This window comes from Thunnus thynnus, chromosome 18, assembly GCF_963924715.1.
Source record: "Thunnus thynnus chromosome 18, fThuThy2.1, whole genome shotgun sequence".
NCBI classification, from domain to species: domain Eukaryota; kingdom Metazoa; phylum Chordata; class Actinopteri; order Scombriformes; family Scombridae; genus Thunnus; species Thunnus thynnus.
The window spans coordinates 5,909,331-5,926,496 of NC_089534.1; the positions used below are offsets into that span (position 1 = coordinate 5,909,331).

General features: G+C 38.0%; 1 protein-coding gene across 3 annotated transcripts in view; it reads left to right on the forward strand.

Moving 5' to 3' along the window:
• The window catches only part of asap2b (ArfGAP with SH3 domain, ankyrin repeat and PH domain 2b), a 49,302-nt gene that overhangs the window by 19,733 nt on the left and 12,403 nt on the right, over nucleotides 1-17,166 (forward strand). For all 3 annotated transcript variants that reach the window (XR_010924537.1, XM_067573114.1, XM_067573113.1), the window contains exons 2-14: nucleotides 4,678-4,750; nucleotides 7,193-7,338; nucleotides 7,510-7,584; nucleotides 9,004-9,053; nucleotides 10,441-10,570; nucleotides 10,829-10,914; nucleotides 11,413-11,488; nucleotides 11,655-11,741; nucleotides 13,364-13,467; nucleotides 13,655-13,724; nucleotides 16,398-16,485; nucleotides 16,591-16,639; nucleotides 16,721-16,887. Coding sequence is in view for 2 of the 3 variants with exons in the window: in XM_067573113.1 (XP_067429214.1) it covers nucleotides 4,678-4,750; nucleotides 7,193-7,338; nucleotides 7,510-7,584; nucleotides 9,004-9,053; nucleotides 10,441-10,570; nucleotides 10,829-10,914; nucleotides 11,413-11,488; nucleotides 11,655-11,741; nucleotides 13,364-13,467; nucleotides 13,655-13,724; nucleotides 16,398-16,485; nucleotides 16,591-16,639; nucleotides 16,721-16,887 (1,201 nt within the window). In the remaining variant the exon portion in view is untranslated. The remainder of the gene's footprint in view (nucleotides 1-4,677; nucleotides 4,751-7,192; nucleotides 7,339-7,509; nucleotides 7,585-9,003; nucleotides 9,054-10,440; nucleotides 10,571-10,828; nucleotides 10,915-11,412; nucleotides 11,489-11,654; nucleotides 11,742-13,363; nucleotides 13,468-13,654; nucleotides 13,725-16,397; nucleotides 16,486-16,590; nucleotides 16,640-16,720; nucleotides 16,888-17,166) is intronic.

Below are 17,166 nucleotides of genomic sequence, written 5' to 3' on the forward strand. Positions count from 1 at the left end.
GCTCCAGGGTTTCCAGGCCTCCTTTAAGGATTTTCAGGTGGTGATTGAGGATTTATGGAGGTCTTAGAAAGATTTCCAGGAACTAAAGGTGAAATTTTTTAATAATTATTCTCTTGTGTCAGTTTCTGCTGCATGAGAATTTTCTGCTTTTCTCTGTTTTATATGATTGTAAACTGAATATCTTTGTGGATTTTGGACTATAGGTCTGGATGCAGGAGTGACTAAAAAGTCTGCGACTGGTTTGCATTTGTATTTTGGTTTCTACATTGACTCCTCACTGAGAGAGTCGGCCTTGTCTTCGTGTCAGGCTGGTTTTCTGCCATCAGAGGAAGAGGAAAACTGTTCCTTTTCATTTCATTCCAGATTCTGAAAACCAGCTCAGCGTGTAGCTTCTAGGACGGATGTCAACCAACCTCGGTTTGTGAAAATTGTTCTTTCAGTCAGTAAAACAATAACTGAGCATCCGGACTTTCTGCATGTTTCTTGCACTGAGTCAATGAGCTGTGACTCACAGCGGCTGCATGAAACACTGAGGTGGAGCTGATAAAGCAGCTCTGACAGTGTGCAGAGCAGAGATGAAATAACACGCCTGCATGTTTGCAGCAGCTCTGTTGATGCAGTCACAGTGAAATTTGCTCCCCATTCATGTCTGTTTGGAACAGGGCGAGACACTTCTGAATTGAGCACCTCCTTCACTTCAATCGGGATGAACTTTGACTCTTGAAATCACAAGGTTCTCTGATGTCCAGCTGGTTTGAGAGAAGTTGGAGTTTCAAGTTTCAAATTTATTTAATTTCTATAGCCCTTTAAAAAAGGAAACAGGTTTTGCACCAACATGCTTCACAAAGAAAGACATATGTTTACACATACAAGCATAAAGACATATGCTGTATGTGCATAACAGATGTTGTTGGTCTTAAGTGGGTCGTAGCCTCTTAACATCCACCGTTTTTTTGGAATTATTTGGCATACCCAAATGGAAAAGCTTATAACAGAGAACTGTTTGTGTATTAGGCTTCATTTGAAAAGTAACATCCTCTAGTTTCTGGAAATGTGCTTGTTTAGCATGTGGCTAAAACAAAATCAAAACTACATCAGTTCAAATCTGGCTCAGAAAAGTGTTCTTGGTCCTCGTCTGTAATGAGTCATATTTGAATAACAATAACTAGGACACACTTTATGCCAGAACTATGCAAATCACCACATACCTTCTACATCTTGTCAGCCGCACCTGTATAAAATTCCAGACCTCAAGGCCAAACCTAAGGGGAGCGAGTTTTTAGTTTGTGATGTCACTGGTGTCTCCGAACCTCTCCAAAACGTCCTAAGCTTAAGCGGGTTGCCGGCAACCCAGTGGATTTTAAGAGGTTGAGGTGCATATTAAAAACACCAACAGATTCAGTCTCTCTAATGGCCTCTGGCTGGTTATTCCAGAGCTGAGAGGTGACTACAGAAAAAGCCTTGTCCCTGACGGGCCGCAGCCAACACGCCACGGTGGGAGGATCTGAGGGGTCTGGCGGTGCTGAGAAGTTCTTAGATATACAGTATGTAGGGGAGAGACCATGGAGAGATTTGTAGACCATTAGAAGGATTTTGAAGTTGATCCTGAAATGAACGCCATTGGAAGGATGCGAGGATAGAGGTGATGTGGTCACGTTACTTGGACCTTGTTGATAACCGGGCAGCAGCGTTTTGAATAAGTTGTAAACGGGAAATGTTAGCTTGAAAGATGACTAGGTATTCAGAAAATATCTTTTATGTTCTTGTTTTATGACTGCAGAGTGAAATAATGCAAAACATAAAAGAGAAGAGATGCTGATTGACAGTAAAACGTTGTAGATTCACATCTTTTCGACTGGTGGTATTAGCTTCTGCAGTTTATGTTTACAACTCTACACACGCTGCTTCCTGTCCCGTCCACTTTGGGCCACAAGTAAGTTTCGCCAAGTAGATTCTGGTCTGACGGCATCTTGTGTCTTCACAGGAGGCGTTCAGGTACAGTAGCTCTAGGAAATTATAACAGCCGTTTTTCAATGTTTGATCAATAATGAAAATATTAGTTTCAGGCCTGTTCACATCTGTCTTTCCTGTATGTTTTGTTGCAGTGTCGGGCGCGGCCTTTATGAGAAAAAATAATTGAGTTAAATTAGTTTGAATAGAAAAGAATTCAGTTAGAGAAGTGATGACAGAGCAAACGGCTCCGCATCTCTGTTCTTAAATTAACAACTTAAGTTCTTCATTCCTCATAACTTCCGTTTAGTTGGAAATCGAGCTCCTCTGATGTTTTAACTCCAATGAATAAACTCAGGAAGACAAGCAGGAGCAGACTCCTCCAGTCTCTGTTTTTTGTTTGTATCAGCTGAACTATAGTCGGATTTGCATGATTTCACTTAATCAGATGAGGCTCAACAAACTTTACATGCGGGCACATTAAGGACACAAACAGTGACTGTACATAGAAGGCTTTTATCAGTGTGATCTTTTCACCTCTATGTCATTTCAATAAAGTTGCTTTTAGATTTGTTTGTATGTCTGTGACAAACTGTTTACTGTTCAGTATCTCTGCTCGGCCTGCAGGACAATGACACATTATCAGATTTAACTACTTTGCAAAATTATGATTTATGAAAGGCAGCAGCAGAAGTTAACAGCTGGAATATGATGTTACTGTCAAAATGTTCAACATAAAACAGGAAACTTTTAGTGTTGTTGTGTGAAGTTGAAGACTTTAGCATTTGGTTTTGATTCAGTTTTAGTCTCTCGATGAAAATGTTTATTAGTTTTAGTTACAAAAACATTTTTGCTGCATTTTTAATCTTCTAAACATTTTTGAGGCTCCAGCTGTGTCCATCTTTATTGTTGTCCAGTCACCATGGTTACAGCTGTGTCCTACTTTGTTGTTGTCCAGTTACCATGGTCACAGCTGTGTCCATCTTTGTTGTTGTCCAGTTACCATGGTTACAGCTGTGTCAATCTTTGCAGTCTAGTTACTATAGTTACAGGTTAGTGTTCCTCTGCAGTGAAACAACAGACTGGCTCTTGTTTGAACAGAAGATTCCTGCCTGCTCACCTAGCATTAGCATTAGCATTAGCATTAGCATTAGCACAGCTAGCTGTTCACTGTGTGGGTTTATGTTGAGAGGAGAAGCTCAAACATGAGATAACATGGTGATATTTATTTAGTCAACAGCTAGAGGAAGATTTAGATGTTTGACTGCCGACATTAATCCTGAACTGACTGATAGGAACAGGAAGGATGCTACGTTAGCTTAGCTTTTTCATAAACGTGTGCATGTTTTCACAATTTGTTGCTGCTTCTCGTCTCATTCTCAGTAGATTCTAGATGAATTTAATCAGATAGCATTGATTAAATTACTGATTGAAGACGCTTCTTATTAACGGCAGAGCGACAAATCAACTTCTGAACAAGAGATATGATTGGCTGCGGGAGGAGACTGTTTGACCAATCAGGAGCTGCAGTGTGTGACGCCACAGACGCTGCAGCTCCTTTAAACACTCATTAGTTCATTTGTCTTTCACATTTTTATTTACTATTTTTATTTGTTCATTTCTTCATAGTTGTTGTTTTGAACGGTGACTTTTTATTCAGTTTTAGTCTTGTGTTGTTGTGTAAAAAAGGTTACGAGTCAAATATATACAAGTAACCATTTATTCAGATTACTTTATACTGATTAAAACATGTCTTGGGTTTGCTGAGGATTTCAGCTGGTAACCGGCTGGTCTCAGAGTCAGGTTCACATCACTTTTTGCATGTTGTTTCATTTCATGTCTGTTATTTTTTTGTTGTGTGTATTTTTGTATAAAGGTCATTGGTCAGGTTTGACAGGCGGTGCACACTAGCTCGAGCTCTAAATGCTGTGGTTTGTGACATTAAAATAAACATTACAGACATATTCTTAAGTTGGCAGGTCTAATTTTATTCACCTGATTTTTTTGTAGCTGTCCTGTTGTATCTATTTCACTTCTGTTACCATGTAACCTCAGTGTTCATCACCAACTCTGTCTTTCTGTTTCATCTCTTTCTGCTATCAAATAAAGTCAAAAATACCATAAAAATTACACAAAAAAATCATTTTTACTTCCCTTCTGATCATTTTACAGATAATATTCACCATAATTTCTATGAAAATCAACTTACATAGAGTTAAGTCGACTTTACTTCTCAGATTTACATTATCACCACTTTAACTACAGTTTATAGTAGAAAATATTTTCTAAAATGCTTTGATGACGGCATGAATGCAGAAAGTTTGACCTTTTTCAGAAAATATCGGTGCGTTCAAAGACACTCTGACATCAGAGAATTGACAGAAAAGCACTGCATGTTGATCAGACAATTAAATGAAGAAAAACAATAGAGAACACTGTCACTTTTATCCTTTCGTAGGCTAAATATCAATGGTTTTCAAACCAGTTTCTGCTTCATGGCATCATTTACAAAAACAGCTTATCTATCACCAGCAGGTTTCACTTCTCTGTGGGTTGATTTTCATCGAATTAAAATTAAAGGAAGGAAGATAATCAGTAAAAAAAACTGATTAAGTATGTGTGAATGTATGTTTCCAGCTACAACGTGCAAAAACACTGGTGGTGTCATTTAAATGTGGTCATAAAACATGAAGAATCAAACAGAGTCTGTGTGTTTGTCGTCCTCAGGCTCTGGATGTGGACCGATCGGTTCTGTATAAGATCAAGAAGTCGGTGAAGTCCATCAACACGTCTGGTCTTGGTGAGTGAAACAGCTTCACCTCAATCTGTCCAAAAATATTGAACATGTCTCACCACAAACTGTCTCTCACTTCCTGTCTGCCTTTAACTCACTCTGGTCACACACGAAAGTGTTGCATAACATTTAGTTTGTGTTCTTCGGTTGTTCTTAATGTTTAAAAGTTTCTTTCAGTATCAAAGAAATTCAGTGATGGTTGTCTGACTTTCCAAAATGTCAAAAAATATAGGCTGAAAAACAACAACAACAACAATACAATACAACAACAATACAACAATACAACAATAGGACTAAGGGTGAAGCCCACATAACTGCTGACTCAGTGGCAACACTGTTCGCATCACCCAAAGAATGATGGGAACTGTAGTCCTTTAAACTCACAATAGGAGAGACAAAGAATCATCACTATCAGCTTTTTCATGTTGCACTGTAGAGCTGCAATGATTAGTTGATTAATTGATTAGCTTCCAACTGTTAAATTAATCGTTTGGAGTCATTTTTTAAGGGGAAAAAAGTCCAGATTCTCTGATTCCAGCTTCTTAATGTGAATATTTTCTGGTTTCTTTAATCCTCTATGACAGTAAACTGAATGTCTTTGTGTTGTGGACAAAACAAGACATTGGAAGGCGTCATCTTAGGCTTTGGGAAACAGCTGATCGACATTTTTCACTAGTTTCTGACACTTTATAGACCAAACAACTAATCGATTAATCAAGAAAATATGTATTAGTTGCAGCCCTGTTGCACTGTCAGTATGTTTATGAAGGCTCAGAATGTCTCATCAACATGGTTCTCATACATGCAAGTAGAGCTGATCCTAATGATCCATATCAGGGCCGATCAGGGCATATTTTAAATCGATTATTTTCCAGATTAATCGATTAGTCGTCCTAAAGATCATCTGTGAGGGAAGAAGCTCCACTCCATCACATCACTGTACGATCAGTGTTTCTTTAGTTCCAACAACTGTAACAGAGTGAGACGTCTTCTCTCTAGAGGATCGCTTTACATCAACAGTTTTCAACCAGGACCTTCAAGAGTTCATATCAACACTGTGTATCAATCAATCAATCAATCAATCAAACTTTATTAGTATACCACCTTTTTATACAGGTTAATGGGATTCAAAGTGCTTCACAGATGACAAAACGATAAAAAGGCAGAGGAAATGTAGAGTGTAAAACAATTTGAGACTAATGCACATGAGAAATAAAAAATATGAAAATGTGATAAAATATATTAAATAATAATCATAAAATAGAGTGAAATAAAAAACAGATGAAGTAGATAAAAACAAGAACAAATTGATAGGAGTAATATATATTTCACAACACAAATACAATAAAATAAGTGATTAAAATAAAGTAAATAATGTCCATATCGTCTGCTGCTGTTTATATGATTATTTTTTATTGTATATTGAGCATTTGTTGCACAATAATAATAATAATTTTGGATGAATTTAGTTCTGTATCGTCTCATTTACAGATTATAACTTGAGAACGCACTGATCAGCTGTGTCTTTTAGATCAATATAAGCAGATAGCGTTAAAACTCGATCAACACATCTCAAGTGAAAACTGGAATTTAAGTCCCTGAAACTTTGTGTCAGTTACAAACGTCTGGTCACTTAAAACGTGGTGGAGTCGTGAACCCAGCTGGAGGTGCGTTTAGTGTTCAGGCAGGTGGAGTCTCACCTCCCAAACATTCCTGTCATACCGCTCTCCTGTCCCAGCATGCCGAGGGAGAGACGCCCGACCTCCACAGCTGAACCGTCTGCTGACACCGAGAGGAACAAGAGACCAAACCAAACTTCTTGTGTTTGATTGATACTCAAAATAACTTTTGGCACAAGGATCTGTTCTTCAGACCGGTGTCACGACATTAAAACAATAAAAAGAAAAAAAGTTCTGCTTCAAATCTGATAATAAACACGAACTTGTTCTTGGCGAGAAAACCAGAAACAATACTTTAAAACACTGTGTGGCCAAAAGTATGCGGACGAGCTTTCATGTGCTGCGGTTTTTGGAATAAAGTCAGTCTGGGAGTAGAGAGAAGAAGAAATGAAAGAAATCATCCTGTTCTTAAAGTAACATGTGAAAGTTCACTGACAGTTCACTGTCTGTCTAAACGCGCTGACCTTTGACCCCTTAATCCGCACCGCAAAACATAACATGAAGCAGCTGTTTGATGAGTGAATGCAGCTCGTGGTTTCACATCTTCTGAAGTTTTGTGTCGCTTAGTTGCCAAAAAAACAAAACTGAAACTGTTTTTATTTTTTGGGAAATCCATCTTACTGACAGATTGTTTGATATTTTGGAGGAAACACACATATTTGCTTCCTAGCTGAGGGTGAAATGTCACGTCTGCACTTTAAATATGAAGCTTTTCTTTGAAATTATAACAGCATGAAGACACGTCGGCCTTTCTGTGTGTGTGTTGCAGCTCATGTGGAACACGAGGAGCAGTTCATCCAGTCGATGGAGAAGTTCGGGGACAACTGCGTGAGCAGAGAGGATGCCGACGTCGGCTCCGCCTTCCTCAAGTTCGCCATTTTCACCAAAGAGCTGGCGGCGCTCTTCAAAAACCTGGTGAGAGACGGAACACCCAGCGCACATGAATCTGACTGTTATGAGCCGATGACGCAGCGTTACTGGACTCAGTACAGTCGGACTTTCCCTCTTTGAACATTAGAGGAAGCTTGTATAACACTCCAGCTCTTGACTCTTCGCTTCTATTTTAACCTGACTTCCTGTTTACAGTTGCAGAACATGAACAACATCATCACTTTCCCTCTGGACAGCCTGCTGAAGGGAGACCTGAAAGGAGTGAAAGGGGTTTGTGTTCAACTTCCTCTTGTCAATCTGAAAGCTTCTCACAACCAGACAGTTTAAAATAAAAGTGTGCTGATATGTAGCTTATTTTATTATCGGTTAATCTGCTGTTCTGAGTCGCAGAGTGTCAGAATATAGAAAATAGAAAGAAAAATGGCCGTTACAGTCTCCCCGACTCCAAGGTGACAACTTCAAATGTTTTGTTTTGTTTGACCAAAAGTCCAAAACCCAAAGATACTGAAAAAATAGAAAATTACCAGTTAGTTTGTTTCTTTATGATCATAAAAACATGCTTCAAATATGCCAGTGAGAAATATTAATTATGGGAATCTACAGTAGAGCTGCAACTAAGGATTATTTTCATTATCAGCTAATCTGTCGATTATTTTCTCAATTAATTGATCAGTTTTTTGATCCGTAGAATGTCAAAAAATAGTGAAAAATGTCGATCACTGATTCCCAAAGCCCATGATGACGTCATCAAATGTCTTGTTTCATCCACAACACAAAGATGTTCAGTTTACTGTCATAGACGACTAAAAAAAAACAGAGAATTTGGACATTTTCTTCTTAAAAAATGACTCAAAATTGATTAATCGATTATCAAAGTAGGCGATTAATTCAATTGATGGCAACTAATCGACTAATCGTTGTAGCTCTAAAGTGCAGTATATGGAAAATATCTTTAAAAAAGTTAAGATCGATGAAGTGAATATTTTTACTTCTCTGCATCTTTGGATTTTTGTCGGTGATTTGTATGAATATATGTGTTTTTTATTTGCATTTTAAGTAAAACGACCTGAGTGGAAACAACGGAAATTGGAAAAAAAGCTCAAAAAAGTGTTTCCTGTTGTCTGAGCTGTAAAAGTAGTTGTGTGGATAAAAAGCGAACGTAAACAGACTTAAAGAATAAATGATGACGTACATGAATCATGTGACTTAAATGTCACTGAAGAGGCAAAAACATCAGATCTGTGTAGAGCGATGAGGAGACTTTAACCTTCCTCAAATTAATACATGACAGAAATGTCATATATTCATACGGTTTTCCATCGTTTGAGCTTTGACTGCAGCTCTTTTAATCACATCATCTCGCTGTGTCCTCTTCTTCTTCAGTGGTTTAATGGCACCGACCGGAGAATCAGAGCTACCAGCTGTTTATCTCCTAATAGTCACACAACATGAGTGGATGGAAACAAGGCTGTCAAAGTCCAACGCAGTAAAGTTCAGATCTGAGTTCCCACCTGTGTTTTTATCAGTTTATAGAAACTCACAAACTCCCCGTGTTATCGTCATGAAATAGTTCCCGAGCTACTCACAGGTCAAAGTCCTCTCTGTCTTTGTTTGTTGTTGTGATTCAGAGCTTTGATGTGATTGGTCAGAGTCTTATATGACGGTTTGTGACGTCTCTTGTCTCGTCAGGATCTGAAGAAGCCGTTCGATAAGGCCTGGAAGGATTATGAGACCAAGCTGTAAGAAAACATTTCACACACTTTCTGAACTAAATCAGACGACTTCATCTGCTGGTTAAAGCCTTAGAAAGAGTTCATGTTTACATTTTATTTCTGAAAGCTTCATGCTTGAGTTTCGTAAGTTTCATGACCCTTTAAATATGAATAATAATAAAACACACATGTTTTTTATCTTCTGTCAAATAGTAAAACATCTGCCAAAGAGGAAACGACCTGTAATTCCACTTTCAAAGGTGTCAAGTTCTTAAAACTCTGGACAATAAATTACAACAGAAACCTGAAATTTATTTAAGAAAATAGTAAAATTGCAGATTTTGTTTTTGGCATCAACGTACAGCTTGATTGATGTTAAATTTCTCTTTCTTGATCAGATAACTTGCAAAAAAAGATCTCTAATAATTAATAAGTGATTACACAAAGTATTCTGTTGTTACTACGGAAGCCAAGAACGACAGTGGTTGCAATAATTTTATTTTAAAAGAACAAAATATTTACTTTATAAGAACAAAAGAGACAAAAGAGTACCCACACACTGCTAAATTGCTCCCAAATCTTCATGATGTGGACACCAAGCATCCAGATGAAGCTCTTTGGTTGTAGTGTGTAGTTTTTATGTTACCCAGCAAAAATGTATAGATTATTTTTGTTGAGATTATGAGCTAATAATTTAATTTTCATGGGATAACGGGAGTCGTTTTCTTGTACATAACGTGTTAATTATCTATTATCTATTACAACTATTATCTTGGGAAAACAACATTTCTCAAGATAATTGAATACTTTTATATTTTCCACAAGAAAACAAAATATCGTTTTCTCAAGATAACAAGTTAATCATCTTATCCTGAAAAAACAATCTTTTGTTTTTTGTTGTTGTTATTTATTTTTTTTTAAAGATAATCATCTCAAGATAATGGATAAGAAAAAATTATTGCAACCACAGCCGCTCTTGACTTCCGTACCTTTCCACTTTTCTATCGTAGCCTTTTTAAGCTTGTCTCAGATTTTAATGATAATAATAACAATAATAATAATGATCTTAATCTTTATTTACAGAGCACTTTTTAAAACCCAAGTCACAAAGTGATTCACACAATGAGAAAACAGATAAAAAACAATTCCAGTGTTGTAAGATAAAAGAAATGAAAGTAAAAAACTTCAAAGAAAATAAAAAGACAATTCAAGTAATATTTGGATTTTTTACTGTTTTCAGTTTGTTTCAGGAGTTTTTTAGTCACGTTCGTACACTTTATTAGACAAAGTCATGTTTCAGAAGATTTATTGCTAGAATTAAACTATATAATAAAAAAAAAAACATCCATGTCTAGAACTATAAGATGTAGTACTTTATCTTTCAGTGTCTTAACTTGACCTTTGACCTCTCCAGCGCTAAGATCGAGAAGGAGAAGCGGGAACACGCCAAGCAGCACGGGATGATTCGCACCGAGTTCAGTGGAGGAGAGATCGCCGAGGAGATGGAGAAGGAGAGACGACTCTTCCAGCTGCAGATGTGTGAAGTAAGGTCACCGCGGGGTCAGAGGTCACATGATTCTTGTGTTTTTAACAGTATAAAATTATAGAGAAAGTTAGAGAAAGTGTTTCATGTTTTCTTAAATGTGTAAAATTAAAAACACTGAAGCCTTAATGTTTCTTGATTTCCCTTAAATTTCTTCTTCAGATTCAGATAAAACATTTAGCCGCTCTTATTTTGAAACTTCAGGATCTTCTTCATGGAGGAGCAGATAAATTATCTACTCTCTGGTTTTTCTCTGCAGTATCTCCTGAAAGTGAACGAGATCAAAGTGAAGAAAGGTGTCGACTTTCTCCAGAACCTCATCAAGTATTTCCACGCTCAGTGCAAGTACGTCACTCTGCAAAAAATGATTTAAAAATCATTAAAAAGCATGTTTACCTCAGTCAGAAATAACCACCAGACACCATTTATCATTCAGTTTCTTCACATCAACAGCAAGAAAATATCCAACTTTTAATAATTTTGTCTGAAATCTGTGAATAAACGAATAAATAAAAGTGTCAAACTTACTTTAGAGGCAAAGTTATAGTAATAAAACAAGAAAAATGGACATGGAGTATCAAATCTATAAACATGTAATCAAGTAATTCTACATTGTTTTATTTTGTTTCAAGTTTCCACAAAATTTAATTTCCTTCAGCAGATGATGATGTGGAACTAATTTAATAAACATTTAGAGATTTGTGCTTTCTAGACTTTTGTTTATTTCGGTATATTGTTTGGTGTATCGTGTATTTTGCACATTTTTTTTAGAGTGTGTTTATTTATTTTGGTGCTAAAACTCCTAATTTTCCACTAAAGTTTTTTCTGGTGTCGTGTGTTCAGTTTTTTCCAGGACGGACTGAAGGCCGTGGAGAGTTTGAAACCCTCCGTAGAGAAACTGGCCACAGATCTGACGGCGGTGAGAAGAGTCTAAGACGTTTAGTACAGTGCAGCATGAAAATAATATGTTATAGTTTGGAAACACTTTCTCATTCAGGGGAACAGAAAGGTGTGTCCAAACCTTTGACTGGTTCTGTATATATATTATTTAATAATAATACCGTCTCTTGCTGTGTGTTCATCAGATTAAACAGACGCAGGATGGAGAGAGGAAACAGCTGATTCAGCTCAGAGACGTGCTGAAAGCTTCGCTGCAGTCTGAGCATAAAGAGGTGAGAAACTTAATAATATATGTACTCATGTTCTTACACTGAAAACGTTTCTTTTGCATCAGGCTTTGGGTTTCTCTGTGTGTTAATTTTGTTTTATTTATCAGCTAAATTGCCCAAAGGGACACCAATTCTTTTTATAAGTGAATATAATGAGTTTAAAGGACAAGTCTCTCTTAAAACAATAGTTAGGTCTCCAAATGAACAGTGAAACATGTTTTTCTTGCTGTAATCATTCCTCCTGTTCATACTGACCATTAGAAGATCCCTTCATAATGCACTTACAATGTAAGTGACGGGGGACAAAATCCACAGTTCTGTGCAAAAATGTATTTAAAAGTTTATCTGAAGCTAATTTGAAGCTTCAGCGTCCAAATGTGGCAGATATCCACATGATATGATTGCTGACGCCTCATACAAGCTTCAGATCAACTTTTAAATGCAGAGCGTTAACAGGGAAGAAATGAAAAAACATCAGCATGTTAGTGTTGTTATTTTGAGCATGTTAACATGCTGCCAGAGTTTTAGACACAAAAGGCACAAAGATTGTAAACCTAAGAAATATCGTTAACCTTTGTCATAATTAGGGATTGGTTGGTGTGTTGATGAGCGTTACCGTTTTTTATTTTCTTTGTGTCAAAACTATTTTGTTGTCTGAATAAATCTTGCTCACCTGAATCTTGTACTCTTTACTGATTATTGTTCCTTCATGAATCAGGTTTATTTAAAGGTATAATATGTAAAAAATTATGTCAGAATTTTAGTTTAAAACCTTCAAAAATTAACTAAAATTATTAACAAAATGTGAAGAATAATAGAATGAGACCTTCAACGACCTTCTCGGCTGCCTGTAACAGCCTGTGGACTGATTTCTGTGTAAAGGATTCGGGAAGCTTTTGCTGGGAAAATCTAAAAGATGTAACGTTTACGCACTCTCTCCCGTCCCCCACAGCACCAACAGGGTGCAACACTAGCTAACATTAGCTTAGAAATGGAGTTCGGTAATGTCCAACCCCCTGGCTTTCTTCCTATTGGACAGTTAAGCTAACATTACTGCAAAGCATGTGAAATATATTGTGATATAATAGGTTTTAGCTGGCTAATGTTAGCGCATGTGACAGGATGCTGACTGCAACTCACTTAACGGCCACCGGTGTCACTAATGAGAAGGAATTTCTGATTCTTACTTATTGCACCTTTAACTTCAGAAGCGCTCCACATGCCGTCCCTGCAATGGCTCTACAACCGCCCCCATTGCTCCAGGGGGCGCTAGCTTTACTTTAGAGTATAAATATGCATGTACTGTATCTGTATATGACTATTATTATTATTGTCCATTTCATTACTACTCTCTCTCCCATGTTTGGTTCTTTTAACATTTGGTTCTTCTAACATACTCAACCAAACCAAACACTCTCACAAACATCTCGGCAGTTTAACACCTCAACAGCTCAGCCTGTCACACCTCAACTGTCTTCACACTGTTTAATGTCCCGAACTGTTTTACTGGAAACTTAACGTCTCTATGTTCTGACACTGTCCAACTGTCTTATCGTATGTCGCACCAATAAAATAAAAATAGAGTATAAATATGAAGGTTTACTGTTGGCTTTGTGTCGTCACAGGACGCTCAGGCCAAGCAGAACGCAGGATACAGCCTCCATCAGCTGCAGGGAAACAAGGCTCACGGCACCGAACGCTCCGGAGTCCTCTACAAGAGAAGTGAGGGGTGAGTGAACTCAATATCCCAGAATCCCTCAGGAAAATAACTTTCTGTAGAGCTTTCAAACAAACAAACAACAATCATTTACTTTATTTTAATATGTTGGTGATGTCGTACTGATCCATGAGCTTTGTTGAACTTGTACACATGAGGTACAAATAATCAATCAATCTATAATGTGTCTCCGCCTCAGACTGAGGAAGGTGTGGCAGAAGAGGAAGTGCTCGGTGAAGAACGGTTTATTGACCATCTGCCACGGCACGGTAAGACACCACATCCTCTTCTTCTATTGGTTTTCCTGCATGTGAAGCTCCACCCACCTTCCTGCATGTCACCTGGTGGGCATCTCTGGGACTGCATCGGAGTGGTTCTCCTCATATCTCACAGACAGATCTTTGTCAGTCTCTGTAGGTGAATTTGTGTCAGACACTGCGGCTTTGTCATGCGGTGTCCCCCAGGGATCCGTCTCGGGACCCATTTTATTCTCCATATACATGCTGCTACTGGGACAGATCATCAGCAGTTTTAAGAACATCTCCTACCATTTGTACGCCGATGACATCCAGTTGTACTTTTCATTTAAACTTAATGAGCTTCACAAACTCTCTGTACTCAGGCAGAACCTTGGTGCCTTATCCTCATCTTCCTGCAATCTTGGTGTAATTTTCAACCAATCCCTGAGTTTTGAAGCGCATGTTAAGACGCTAACTCGATCATGTTTCTTTCACCGGAAAAACAGCCAAACTCCGGTCTGTGGTAATAAGAAATTAAATGGAGATGTTAATACATGCTTTTATTTCATCACGTTTGGACTACTGTAACTCTCTTTTTACCTGCCTTAATAAATCTTCCATACACTGCTTACATACTGTCCAAAATGCTGCTGCTAGGCCCATTTTAATCTCACTGCAGTGGCTTCCAGTAACTTATAGAGCCCTACATGGCTCCACAGTACATTACAGACCTTCTGAACCCCTACACCACTAGTCGAGCTCTTAGGTCCTCCACCCGGGGCTTTCTAAGTGTACCTCGTACACATTTTAAGACCTGGGGAGATCATGCTTTCCAGTTGGCAGCCCGTAAACTTTGGAATAGTCCTCCAACAAGCTTAAGGTCCTTGGATAATGTAGACTATTTTAAAAAGCAGCTAAAAACCCATTTGTTCAGACAGGCATTTGGGTAGTATGTGCTATTTTATCTTAATTTGTCTTTTGTATCTGCTCTCCTTGTATATTTCATCTGGTGTCTTTGTTTTTTATTTATTCTGATTTCATTTTATTTTATTTTATTTCATTTCTTTGATTGTGAAGCACTTTGTGACTGGTGTTTGTGAAAGGTTCTATATAAATAAACTTTGTTTGCTCGCTTGCTTGCTTGCATGTCCACTAAAAAGTCTCCATATGGCGGCCAGGGAAACGTTTATTTTATTTTATTTTTTTTATTTAGCTTCTTATTATTTTTTTCCTTCTTCTGTTTTTTTTCATTTTGAAGTTTTTACACGAAGAGTCAAACGGCCGATCAGGACAGAGCAAGAAGCAGAGGAAGAGAAAGAGGAGGAGAAGAAAGAGCATAAGAAAAAGGATAACAGAGAGAAGGGTGGGAAGAGGACAAGCTTTGATTTAAATCTGACACTGATAGATCATGAAGAGGGAGGGAGGGGGGGGTTACTTATATAAAACGTTATTAATCCTCACACTGAGCTCACTTTCAACCTCTCTCCTGCTTCAGCTCTCAGAATCTTTAATAACATGAAATAACGAGCTACATGCTAACATCATGCTTAACACGCACAAAGTAACAATGCTGATGTTGCACAGGTTTAATGTTCACAATCTTATTAGCATGTTAGCATGCTAATTATTATCACAAACTCCCAAGGAGTGTCCAGGGCCTTTATTTACTTCAGTGACAGAGAAGCAGGCCTTTATATCCAATATCTGCTGTTCCCCAGTTGATACAAACTTAATTTTATTAATTTAGTATATTTATTTAGAACTGCTTTAGTGTGTGATTAATGGACTATTTTGTGCTTTTAGTGTCTTTTTTTTAAAAAGTTGATGATGTTTTTTTAACTTGTGTGTCTTTGAGTATCTCGAAAAACCGTCTATAAATAAAATCTATTATTATTATTATTATTATTATTATTATGTCAATTTCCACAGCACTAATTCCATCAGTACAATAATAATCATGTCAGGCGTTCAACTTTGCCTTTTTCCCTGACCAATTTTCAGCTACCATGAATACCTACCTACATATTTCAATGAAAAATGTTTTTTCTTATTGTTGTATTGTGTGTGTGTGTGTGTGTGTGTGTGTGAGTTGTTACTAAATCATACATAATTACAAGAACTTTCAATGACCTATGAAAAAGCGCTGCCTACAGTCTTTGTCTGTGTGCCGAAGGGCGGACTTCTCTGCGCCCGGTGGCGGTATGTGTGTAGTATGTTCAGCTTTTCCTGGTGGCCCCTGATTGGTTGTCACCACACACTGAAAATAACTGGATCTGGGGTGGAAAATTTACACCCAAGAAATGTTGCCAGATTGGGCGATTTTCTATTAAGATAACAAGGCAGGCAAAACATACACGGATCGTTGCGATAATGTGGTGATAATTATAATGTGAAAGCAGTTGCTGAGGGGCTACCAGCTGCTGACAGTATTTACAGTCTGAAAACATTATTCCTGTTAAAAATAGAAAGTCTCAGCAGAGTGGTTAATATAACATGCTGTAATGATGGATTTAATGTTGTAAAAATGAACATTATACTGAATTTACAATCTGATGGAAAATTTGTTGAGACATTTCAGTTTGGGCCAAAGTTGGGGACAGGACCTACGTTACCATCCCAAGAGCCTTTGGATGTCTGTATTGGTCAAGTTCTGTATGACTTCTTGCTGCCGTCTCACCCTCCTGTCCTCTCGTTGTCTCTCAGGCTAACAGACCTCCAGCCAAACTCAACCTGCTCACCTGCCAGGTGAAGAGAAACCCAGACGAGAAGAAGAGCTTCGATCTGTTCTCACGTAAGCTGCAGACACATCCCGCTCTCCTGTCCTAGAAAAACTGTTTTATATAATGTTGATACAGAACTACTTTGTGTCTCATTTCTTGTCTGTTTCATCCCACAGACGACAGAACTTATCATTTCCAAGCTGAGGATGAAGCCGAGTGTCAGATGTAAGTAGTTTGACCCACAGTTCAGCCTCTGACCTCCTTTTTTTTTTTCTATATCTAATCTAATGTTTTTGTGTTTTTCAGCTGGGTGTCGGTGCTGCAGAACAGTAAAGAGGAGGCGTTGAACATGGCGTTTAAAGGAGACCAAGATGAAGGAGAGAACAACATCGTTCAGGAGCTGACCAAAGCCATCGTAGGAGAGGTGAAGAGGATGAGCGGCAACGACAGCTGCTGCGACTGTGGAGCTGCTAGTAAGTAATACTGCTACTGCTGCTAGTAAATGGTAAATGGACTGTACTTGTATAGCGCCTTTCTAGTCTTCTGACCACTCAAAGCGCTTTTAAAGTGCTTTTAACACTACAAATCACATTCACACACATTCACACACTAATGGCACAGCCATCAGAAGCAATTTGGGGTTCAGTATCTTGCCCAAGGACACTTCGACATGCAGAATGGATGAGCCCGGAATCAAACCGGTGGACAACCTGCTCTACCTCCTGAGCTGCAGTACTACTACTGGTAGTACT